The following is a 12,020-nucleotide window of genomic DNA, read 5'->3' as shown; positions in this document are numbered from 1 at the left end:
TAGATGTTGGGGCAAGGTCTTGAACTTTCAACTGGGTGGGATAACCTGGAAGCTTTCAGATTCAGGTTTTCACAGATGTGCCAATGACACCTCTGATAAAATGGAACTTTGAGGAAACTCAAACCTCCATCTGCTTTTGTTAAGGGTGTTATTTGGAACCCTGACAGTTTTAAAGTCTGTTAATGACACCCAAAAGAGCCATAAGCTGCTTTGTATGAAATTTCAAAGTTATAATGAAATAAAATGAAAGTAATTTAGACCAATTTTCATATTTAATAACTGTTGCAACATCCCCATGATCACGTGATCAGAATTGAGGCACTTGACAACTGACATGTATGATGGTTGCAGCATCCATGGTCATGTGATCTCCATTTGTAAACTTCTAGCAAGCACAGTTAATGGGTGAAGGCAGATTCACTCAACAAACATACGTATGGTTGTTAACTGAGCAACCATTCTTCAAAATTGCAGTGATTTGCTTAACTATTGTTGCATAAAAGGTTCCAAACTGGGGCACGATTCAATTAACTGTCTTACTTAGCAACAGGAATATTGGGTTCAATTGTGGATGTCAGTTGAAAACTACCTGCATTACTGTCCTTCCCTTTAAAATATCAGAAGAGTTGATTCCATTAACTGATTTTGTGTGTGTGTGTTGGGGGGGTGTTATTCCTAATGAGTAATTTTTTTCTTTCTTGAAATCTCATTAATAAAGCAGAACTTCTAGCTATTTTGAACCAGGATAGAAGCCGTGTCTTTTTTTCTGTGCTATATATTATTGCATTTGATTTTGTTATTATGCAGGAATATTCCTATGTCCCAGTCTATTTTCTGAGGATATTAATTATCCAAATATACAAGTATTGTTTCTGCTGCACTAGTTTTAATTCAGATAATTAGAAAGTATTTGGAGATGTTAAAATGCAGACAAGAGAAATAGTCAAACAACAGCTTAATTATTGTAACAAATGTTGTTTGGGCCTTGACTTATGAACAGAATTGAGCCCAAAATTTCTGTTGCTAAGTGACAAATTTGTTAACTGAATTTTGTCCCATTTTATGACTTCCTGCCACATGTTAGGCAAATCACTGCAGCTGTTATATTAGTAGCCCTGTTAAGTGAATCTGGCTTCCCCATTGACTTGGCTTGTCAGAAGGTTGCAAAGATGATCGTATGATCCCGAGATGCCACAAGTGTCATATCTGTGAAAACTGGTCATAAGTCACTTTTGCTGCTGCTTTAACTTCAAATGGTCACTAAGTTAAGTGGTTAAGAGGACTACCGGTATAACACTGTATGCAGCAGATTAGCACATAGGTTGTAGCGGACATGTGGCATTTATACTTTTAAATCTTTACTAAAGTCCTGATAAGGAATTCTTACTATTTCTTGGCTGCAGACAACAGAGATTCATCTGGTCTCAGCACAAGAAATTAAATTACCAAATTGAATAGTCTTTTAGACATTATTATAAAACATAGTAGCCTGCCACTCAATGCTGCTCCTATTCTTTAAAACCTGCTGCACAACAGACACAATTTTTTATTTTATTTATTTATTTATTTTTGTTTGTCAAGCATGTATCGGAAAACAAGTATAAATATAATATATAAACATAAGTATAAGCAGGTATACGTATATACATAAGAAATGAGTACAAATAGATGCACTTATTCACTCCCCCTTACAGACCTCTTAGGAATGGGATGAGGTCCATGGTAGACAGTTTAAGGTTAAAGTTTTTTTTTTGGGGGGGGGGTTTGAGGATGTTACAACAGAGTCTAATAAATATAACTATTTAACAACTGCTGTGGAAATTATTTGAAACTACTATACCTTTATATCTTTTTTCGAGTTCTATTTTCTTGTGGCACTTTTAGTTTTGTCTATTTTTCCTTTTTGTTTTCTCTGTCCCAATTTATTAAGACAGCTGGAATTGGACAATTTTGGGATCACACCATTTACTAAGAACATGGGAAACGAAGAATTGGCATTGTTTTCATACCCAAGAGGTGTATTATCTCCCATTTTTTGTCTACCTTCTCAGCTAAAAAGCCTCTGCGGTCTATCATAATCCTTCCACCTACCATGTTCCCCTGCCTATTAGTAGGTTTATGGTGAGGCTACTTCCCTAGCTGAGGATTGATTAGACAAGCAGTTCTTGCTGTTTACTTTCCTTTGTGGTGCACCTCTTTGCTTCCTTGCTAAGGATCAACATACAGCTAAAACTCAAGCATCCCGTAATTTAAGCCTTCCTTCCGGGAGGTTAACAAGGCTAGCAGATTGCAGTAATATGAGATTTTCTGTGTGTTTTCTACTATGTCTGTGTCTGCTTTTTCTGATGGGGGGGTATTTCTAGAGGGGGGGGAGTAAAGGAATGAGATCTGCCCCATAAAGAAATCCCTTTTGTGAGTAGTGCCATGGCAAATCACTCCTCACCATTGAAGCTTCCTTAGGGATGTCAGGGAAGGAATTCCTTGATGTTACAAGGCTTGGCATTTTATTAAACTTTTATTTTTACCTGTAATCCTCTTGGCATTCCCTCCATAAGTCTTTTATTATGGCTGGCACTACTGAGTCTGGCATTTAAACACAGCTGGGGGAGAAACCCAACACCTGTATTGTTATGGGTTTTTTTAACTTGTACAGTTGAACCTGATTAACTCTTCAGGAATCAACCAGCCACCAAACCAAAAAGGTGTAAAGATTTTTTAAAAAAAGATGTGGACAGAACAAGAAATACAAAACAAACTAAAAACAAGTAAAAGTCAGCTGTAGCAAAAAGGATACCTCAGTGAGTGTCATCACAGGAATTCTTCAGGCCAATTGATTTGTCCTTGTTTTAATTGCCGTCAATTAAAAACGAGGAGAAATAAATTGGCCTGAAAGAATCTCCAGAGGATTTACTTATTTATTCGATAGCAAAAAAAATGAAATTACTCTGTCTCAGGAGCACATCCACATTTCCAAGAGAGTCTGGGAGACAGTCCAAGGACAGAAGCAGGAAAACGGTTGTCATCCAAAGATCGCTTTGTTTATTACAGCACACACACATCAGTGCCCATCATCCACGATCTCAACATTCCCTCCATCACGTCCCTTCATCCAGAAAAATAATTCGCCAGCGAAGGAGTTCAGTCGGTCTTTGACGTCATAAATGAAATGAGCATGCGCAGAAGACGAGGGGAGGATTTCCCTTGCACTGGGGTGGGTGTGTGTGTGGAACTCCTGCCAAGCGTAGAAAACAGATCGCGTACAGCCTCTCTAGGAAGAAGCACTGTGATCCAGGCTGTGCGGGGGGGTGGGCGCAGGAAATTTTGGCGGGAACGTTTGCAGCTTCTCTGCTGAGGCGAAGAACCTCTGAGGGAGCGGAGACCGCCTTCTCTCCTGGAAACCAGGGAAAGGGGCGAGGGGAGGATGCGCCGTGACCGAAGGCGGCGGCGGCCTTGGGGGGAGTTTCCTTCTGTCGGGCCTGCGCTGAAGCCGGAGACCGAATGGAGGCCCGTCGGCCTTCCCTTCAGGCGGGGAGCGGTGACCCGAGCTGCCTCCCGGAAGACTCGAAAGACATTTACTGAGAGTAGTGATATTACTTCCCATCAAAGGATCCATACAGGGGAGGGACCATATAAATGCCTGGAATGCAGAAAGAATTTTTTTGACAACAGTGACCTTATTGGACATCAAAGGATCCAAAGGATCCACACAGGGGATAGACTGCATATATGCTTGGAGTGTGGAAAAAGCTTCACTCAAAAAGGAAAACTTAATTCTCACAAAAGGATCACATGGGAGAGAGACCATATAAATGCATGGAGTGTGAAAAGAGCTTTATTGACAATTGTGACCTTATCTTCCACCAAAGGATGCACACAGGGGAAAGACCATATAAATGCGTAGAATGTGGGAAAAGCTTTCGTCGGAATACAGAACTTATTCATCATAAAAGGATCCACACTGGGGAGAGACCATATAAATGTGTACAGTGTGGAAAGCAATTTACTCAGAATGTACTCGGGACATCTTACTCATCATGAAAAAATCCATACAGGGGAGAAACCATATCAGTGCATAACATGTGGAAAGAACTTTTCTCAGAAAGGAAAACTGAATTCTCATGAGAGAATCCACACAGGGGAGAGGCCATATAAATGCTTAGAGTGTGGAAAAAGCATTCATTGGAGCACAAAACTTATTCATCATGAAAGGATCCATATTGGGAAGAGACTATATAAGTGCATTGAGGGTGGACAGCAATTTACACAGAAATGTCATCTTGTTACTCATGAAAGAATCCATACAGGGGAGAGACCATATAAATGCACAGAGTGTGGAAAAAGCTTTGCTCCGACAGCACAACTTAATTCTCATAAAAGGTCCGACACAGAAGAGAGACAATATAAATGCATGTAGAGTGAAGAAAGCTCCAGCACTTTCAATAGAATAGAATAGGGCAGGAAGGGACCTTGGAGGTCTTCTAGTCCAACCCCCTGCTCCAGCAGGAGACTGTCAGGATTCCAAGTAACATCCCCAACAGAATCAAAACTCAGGCATTTACAATACATTTACTCATGAAGGAATTCAAAGTAGGGATAATCCATATGAATGCATGGAGTGTGGAAAGAGCTTTGGTCAGAAAGAACAATATAATTCTCATAAAAGGATTCACCCAGAACAGAGAATATATATGCATGTAGTGCGAAAAAGGTTTAACAATCACAAGTTATTTATTCGCGAAACAATCCAAAATGGTAAATCTAATGGATGGAGTATGGAAATAATTTTACTGGCAAAGAACATCTTATTCATCATGAACGGATCCATGCAGGGAGTAATACTTCTAAATGGACAAAGTGGAAAAGCCTCTAGTAGAATTTCTTATCTGAATTACTATTAGAGGATCCATATAGGGGTGAAATCATGTAAAACAGGAAGCGTGGAAAAACTTTACTTGGGAACCACCGTAATTCTCATAAAATTATGCCAACAGAAGAAACCACATAAATCCATGGAAGGGACTTCAGAAGATCTTCTGGTTCCAAATATTTGAATTCATTCAGAGCAGCCAGGTTTTCCGTTGCTTGTTTTGATCTGCATTAGTCTGCTGTGGCAACAGAGATGAAAAATCAGAACTAAGCCCTTCAGTTTCCTACCTTTTGCCCATCATCATCTCGCTTTCTTTTCCAACAGAGGATTGGTGGCTTCCTTGACTTCCCCTTTAATTTAACAATAGCACTTAGATTTATATACAGCTTCATAGTGCTTCACAATCCTCTCTAAGTGGTTTACAGAGTCAGGATATTGCAGCCAATGATCTGCATCCTCATTTTATTGGCCTTGGAAGGATGGAATGTTGAGTCAATCTTGAGCCTGGTGAGGTTTGAACTGCAAAATTAGAGGCAGCTGGAAAGCAGCAGCAGTAACCTACAATACATTCTAACCACTGCGCCACCAGTTTAATTTACCTAAAAAACACTATAAAACAGAATCCACACGGATTTCCCAAATTTAGAAAGCCTTTCAATCTGCAGAGTTCTATTGCCACAAAATAGTACTCCTTTTCTTTCCTCATAAGATTTAGCTAAAGAAATCTTCTCATTTTCCTTGGTTATCTTCTGACCAAAAGGAAAAGGAATGAGATCAACCCCAGAAAGAAAACCTCTGTGGAGCAGTCCCCAGGGCATTTTTTCCTTCACTTGAGCTTCCCAGTGTATTTGAGTAACAAACTGCTTATATTCTTATACTTGGGAACCTTATAAATAAATTCTTATGACCTGTAATTCTACAGTCTCTTTCTGTGTATTCCTTTTTGATTATCTGATCCAGTGATTATGTTCAGCAATACCGAGCCCTTATTTTAAGTTTGCTGAGGGGAACAAACCCATTCCAGGAGGTAAATTTGCTTTTTTTTAAGTAGTACAACCCCTTGATCAACTCTATAAGAATCCACCCAGCCAGGTAAAATCAAGAAGAAAAGATGAAGAAAAGGTCAAGATTCCGACAGAACTGTAATAAATATAAAACAAAAGATATAGTACAGATTGTACTGTGTAGAAAAAGGGGGATTCCTTCCTTGACTTTCAACGCAGGAGTACAGACAACAGAGATAACAAATTGGTGTAAAAGTATCTCCACAGTATTTATTGCTTGCATATTTATTTAATAACAAATGTAGTTTCAGTATGGCTTCCCGTCACATTTGAGCCCCTTCCACGTCTCTGTTTATTCTAACGGTCCCAGGAGCACATCCACATTTAAGACAATTCTAAGAGGAGAAGAAATCCCAGTTGGCCAGAAGCAGCAATCCAATCAGGTTTCCTCCAAAGCCGCTTTGCTCATTGCAGCCCAGCTCAAGCTCCCCCACACCCATCATTCTCTGCCACCTATAGCACTTTACCTTCGCATCCCCTGCCACACTGGACCAAACGTTTCCCCAGCAGCACGCCGTCGGCAGCATGGAACAGGGCATGCGCAGAAGAGAAGCCCGGGATGTAGAGTACACAGGACAGGAGACGCAGTAGCTGCCTTACGAGACGCTCTATCTAAGAACAGTAAAAGAGGGTTCTTTACAGGGTTTCGCCACTCTAGGATGCAGTAGTCTTGGACCCACCGTCTGAGAGGCCTGGGGAGCGCGGGAATTTTTGGCGGGAAGGATTTGCAGCTGCTCTTCTCAGCCTCAGAAGGCCTGAAGGAGCGGAGCCCCCCCCTCTGAAACCGGAAATGGGGCGAGTGAGTGGGGGGGAAGGTCCGCTGTGAGCTAAGGCGGCATCGGAGGGGATTTCAGCCGTTCGGGCTGCGCTGAAGCCGGAGACCGAATGGAGGCCCGGGGATGTCTCCTTCAGGCGGGGAGCGGCGGCCCGAGCGGCCTCTCCGAGTACCCCCGCACCTGCGAGGCTGAGCGCTGGCGCTTCCGCAGCTGCGGCTTCCGGAAAGCCGAAGGGCCACGGGCGCTTTGCAGCCGCCTACACCAGCTATGCCGGGGGTGGCTGCGGCCCGAGCGGAGCAGCAAAGCCGAGATGCTGGACCTGGTGGTGCTGGAGCAGCTGCTGGCCCTGCTGCCCCCGGAGTTGGCGGGCTGGCTGAGAGAGTGCGGGGCGGAGAACTGCGCCCAGGCCGTGGCCCTGGCCGAAGGCTGCCTCCTCGGCCCCGCAGCCGCCCCGGAGCCCGGAAAGGGGCGGCAGGTGAGGGAGTTTTCATCCTCTTCTACGCTTTTTCTTTCTCTTCCTTACAGATAAAAGCAAGAGGAAAATATCAGCAGGTCTTAGGATGATGTATTAGTATGTGCGACTAACTGTGGGACGTTATCTATTTTCCCACATACTTTGTTATGGACTAGACAGCCATAATGCAAAAAATATCTCAATGGTCACGTGGGGGTAAAGGGGGGGATGTCATAAAAACCCTTCCTAGTATTCCAGTGAGTACAGTGAGAGAACAAACAAGATTTTATTAATGTGGTCTTAATAGAGCGAGCTATTATTCTTTGTCCCGTTTCTTGTGTACCTGGAAGTTCTGATAACTGTTTCCTCCCAAGCCAGGGGCTCAGACTGAATCCAAGAGGGCTCCTCTATCCAGTAATAGCTATTGCCCAAAATCCCACTCACCCACAGCCACAAAAAGAAATGAATGATCCAAGTTCTCTAGTCCCTTTAGAAATTTTGATCAGTACCATTAGCATTGAACTGAATGTGAATGCAATGTCTTAAATGAATTCCCTTCCCTGTTAACCAAGGCGATGTTGGAGACTTATTTGTCCCAACTTTTTCAAGACACAACTGGACTTTCTGGTTTTTCTTTGAAGACGGAAACGTCTTCGAAGAAAAACTAAAAAACTCCAGTTGCCTATTATAGATAATAGATTGGAGCGGAGCCAGTTAGAGATGGAATTACCTGTTCTCTGAACTACTCAAAATTTCCACTACTGGTTCTCCAGAACTGATCAGAACCTGCTGAATACAATCTCTGATCCATTCCCAATTTATGTCATGTCATTCTTTTAATCCACCTTAGGATATTATTGCACTCTACATGTCCCTTTGCTTTGATATGGAGAGTATATCATTCATTACAGTTGGATATCCTTCAGAATCATTTTGCAAAAGTGATTTATTGATCAAACCTGCTGAAAGATTGCACTTCATCGCAACAGAGATTCTCCCTAGTTCTGCTTTTCTATATATTCAAAATCACCTTAAAACATTTATCAATCAACGTTAAACCTAATTGGGAATTTGTTAGAAAGAATGAAGTATCCAAATATCTTTTAATGAGTCTCAGTGTTTCAGGGTATGTGTTTTACCCTGAAAGGCACCCTGAGATTCCAAGATCTCCTTTTGAACTTTCAAGTCGGTGGTCTCCTCATGGATAGAATAGACATAAACACATTCACAAAGAAGGGAAGGCCGTTATTGTCAAGTAATAAGGAGAAGATAAACAAGCAGCTCCTGTTCTGAAGGAAAATAGGAAATAAAAAGGAGGCAACTCATAAAATGGCAGGCAATTATCGAGAAATAACAGCAATGCACAGAGTAGGAATTCTCAAATTCTCTTATTTTTATTTTAATTGGAAAAATGCATGTGGAGAACAAAAACTTAAGCAAACTAACATGGTTAGTTCGAAGTCATTTCAAAGTAGATCATAAATCAGGCCTTTTATTAAGTTGCAGGAGCCATTCATTGAGGAGATTTCAGCAGAGCTCCAGGAAAGAGGAGATCCATCCAATGATTCTGAAGAGATTCTTTTCAGGAGGATCCAACTGGGACTACCTTGCCAGGTGGGTGTAAGTTTCTTCTGTGAAGTTTAAACACCTTCATTCATGAGCTTCTTTCTAAACCAAAGGTCGAGTCTCTGTGAATTTCAATCCCGCTGTCCCCACAGAATGACCCAGTGAGCCTTACTAATTCAACCTTGAAGATGATCCTAGGAATGCAAACAAAAGTCAATTCGCAAAAGTCTTGTACTCTTGCAATGTGTTGGAACAGTTTAATCTTCCTTAATATGTTTCAAAAGACTTGATATTTTCAGGGTCATGTGCAACATTTTGAAATAGAGAGAAAAAATTCCTAATAGGTATGTCATGTTTTGTAACAAAAGAGTGTTTTACTGGGCCAGAGAGATAAGCCCAGAGGATTCCCTGCACAAAATCTTTTTGGTGAATTCTGCCAGGGCAGGGGAGGGTGGGTGGGGTCCCCAAGCAGTGCCATTCTGCAACTTGGATGCATCTAACCCATATTTTGTGCCTTTAAAAAAGCAGCATGGAAGAGGTGGAGGGGGGCTTCCCACCCTTAAGTGTGTGTATTTATTTGCTAGAAAAAAATGTCCATTTGGTCTCTTGCAAAGCTCTCTTTTCTGTTTTGGAATTAAGAAAGAAAACATAAGAGAGGACTGTCACACGGGGAAGATATTTTTTTGTTTCTAGGGCTCTGATCCCTTTGAGGTGGCGGCTGTGGACTTCAAAGAGGAGGAGTGGGCACTGCTGGATTCTAGCCAGAAGGCCTTCTGCAGGGAAGTCATGCTGGAGGTTAACATGAATATGGCTGCTCTGGGTAAGCATCCTCTTTGCTCTGGGTTCTGTTGATTAGGAAAGGTGTTTTAAGTGGGAATTAAAGAGAGAAGATACATGCACTCAGTTGCATACGGTGGTGAGAACTCTAATGACTACCACCTGCAAAATCTTTTCTATTCTCAGGAAAATCGGAGTCACAATGTATAAGGTAAAGGTTCCCCTCGCACATATGTGCTAGTTGTTCTCAGCTCTAGCGTTGCTCATCTCCGTTTCAAAACCGAAGAGCGAGCGCTATCCGAAGATGTCTCCGTGGTCATGAGGCCGGCATGACTAAACGCCAGAGGCTCATGGAACACTATTACTTAGCCATCAAGGTGGTCCCTATTTTTCTACTGGAATTTTTACAGGCTTTCAAACTGCTAGGTTGGCAGAAGCTGGGCAAGTAACGGGAGTTCACTCCGTTACACGGCACTAGGGACTCAAAGTGCCGAACTTTCTGATTGACAAGCTCAGCGTCTTAGCGACTGAGCCACTGCATCCCACTCACAATGTATGGTATGTGGCTAATATCCAGTGGACACCCACATGTGCAAAAGTCTCATACATTTCCCTTTGCTTCCCTTTAACTGCCAGGGGCCCTGGATTATAAACCAGCCGAGCCACTACATAGTAATTTTGTCCAAGGTTGTCCTCACAGCCACTCTTCTACAAAACAACAAGGGCCTTTTCAGAAATGTCCACCATACCATTGTGAAAGGCCTTAGATGCAAATGCCTGAGCAGATTGACCTAACAGTGTAAAGCCTTCATATGGGTCAGTGCTGACAAAACTCTTGGATATCATTAAGAGTGTCCTACATAACATTTTCAACCCAACATCTCCTAGTTTTACAATTTGTTGTTACCAATGCTGATGTCAGGTGGGCATATTTCTGACTGGGAGATACCCCCCCCCCCATCATTTTAAATTCTAATGAGAATTTCTGCCTCCCCCCCCCCCAACAGGTGGTGGTAATGGGCTGGAGAATGAGACTGAGACGCAGCAGAGGTTATTTAAACCACAATATGCAGTGTCCTCAAAGAGCCAAAGTGAATTCCGTACAAGTCGTAATCTGACACACCATCAGAAGATCTCAAGTGACAAAACATATAGCTGCATGGAGTTTGGAAAAAGATTCACTGAGAGTAGTGATATTAATTGCCATCAAAGGATTGACACAGAGGACAGACCATATAAATGCATGGAGTGTGAAAAGAGCTTTATTGACAAATGGCACCTTACTTTCCACCTAAGGATGCACGAAGCGGAAAGACCATATAAATGCATGGAGTGTGGAAAAGCATTTCCTCAGAACTCAGAACTTAATCGTCATAAGAGGATCCACACTGGGGAGAGACCATATAAATGCATACAGTGTGGAAAAGCATTTGCTCGCAAAAATAGTCTTACTTCTCATGAAAGAATCCACACAGGGGAAAAACCATATAAATGCATACAGTGTGGAAAAGCATTTACTAACAAAAGTAGTCTTATTAAACATGAAAAATCCGCACGGGAAAAACCATTTCAATGTACAGAATGTGGAAAAAGCTTTGCTCAGAAAGGACAGCTTAAATCTCATAACAGAATCCACACAGAAGAGAGACCATATAATTGCATGTAGTGTGGAGAAAGCTCAACAAGTTCAATAAAATAGAATAGGGCTAGAAGGGACCTTGGAGGTCTTGAAGTCTAATACCCTGCTCCAGCAGGAGACTGTCATGGTTCCAAGTAACATCCACAACAGAATCAAAACTCGGGCATTTAGAATACATTTGCTCATGAAGGAATTCAGAGTGGGGATAATCCATATGAATGCATGGAGTGTGGAAAGAGCTTTGCTCAGAAAGAACAACTGAATTCTCATAAACGGACTCACCCAGAACAGAGACTATATATATTCACGTAGTGTGGAAAAACGTTTAACAACCACAAGTTAGTTATTCACGAAACAATAAAAAATGGTAAATCTAATGCATGGAGTATGGAAATAATTTTAATGGCAAAGAACATCTTATTCATCATGAACAGATCCATGTAGTGAGTAATACTTCTAAATGGGCAAAGTGGAAAAGCCTCTAGTAAAATGTCTTATCTGAACTACTATTAGAGAATCCATACAGGGGAGAAATCATGTAAAGAAGGGAGTGTGGAAAAGCTTTACTTGGGAACCACTATAATTCTCATAAAATTAATTAGCTAAATAAATTTTCTCATTTTCTTTGGTTATCTTCTGACCAAAAGGAAAAGGAGTGACATCAGCCTCAGAAAGACAACCTCTGGAGCAGTCCCCAAGGCATTTTTTCCTTCACTTGAGCTTCCCAGTGTATTTGAGTAACAAACTGCTTATATACTTACAGTTGGGAACCTTATAAATAAACTCTTATGACCTGTAATTCTACAGTCTCTTTCTGTGTATTCCTTTTTGATTATCTGATCCAGTCATTATGTTCAGCAATACTGAGCCCTTATTT

General features: G+C 41.7%; 2 protein-coding genes across 3 annotated transcripts; both read left to right on the top strand.

Moving 5' to 3' along the window:
* Nucleotides 1–2,521: 2,521 nt before the first annotated feature.
* LOC148047219 (uncharacterized) lies at nt 2,522–5,212 on the top strand. Its single transcript, XM_087711323.1, is given in 3 exon segments — nt 2,522–3,779; nt 3,782–4,014; nt 4,016–5,212. Coding segments are annotated over 3 exon segments (990 nt in total). The 5' UTR covers nt 2,522–3,421; the 3' UTR covers nt 4,415–5,212.
* A 1,532-nt stretch (nt 5,213–6,744) lies between these two features.
* On the top strand, nt 6,745–11,942 carry LOC148047218 (zinc finger protein 24-like). Of its 2 annotated transcripts, none has more exons than XM_087711286.1 (4): nt 6,745–7,182; nt 8,668–8,775; nt 9,421–9,547; nt 10,512–11,942. In XM_087711286.1, exons 1-4 carry the CDS (start codon nt 6,817–6,819, stop codon nt 11,168–11,170), a joined length of 1,260 nt encoding a protein of 419 aa, XP_087567412.1. In that variant the 5' UTR covers nt 6,745–6,816; the 3' UTR covers nt 11,171–11,942. The 2 variants fall into 2 exon arrangements, with proteins under 2 accessions (XP_087567412.1, XP_087567411.1); XM_087711285.1 differs by having other exon boundaries at nt 8,662–8,775.
* The last annotated feature ends 78 nt before the right edge of the window (nt 11,943–12,020 follow it).

This window comes from Thamnophis sirtalis, unplaced genomic scaffold (genome assembly GCF_051295495.1).
Source record: "Thamnophis sirtalis isolate CommonGarterSnake01/CBP01778 unplaced genomic scaffold, rThaSir2_p1.2 scaffold_3, whole genome shotgun sequence".
Classification (NCBI taxonomy): Eukaryota; Metazoa; Chordata; class Lepidosauria; order Squamata; family Natricidae; genus Thamnophis; species Thamnophis sirtalis.
The sequence above is the reverse complement of the archived record's forward strand: the minus strand, read 5'-3'. Positions and strand labels throughout refer to the sequence as shown.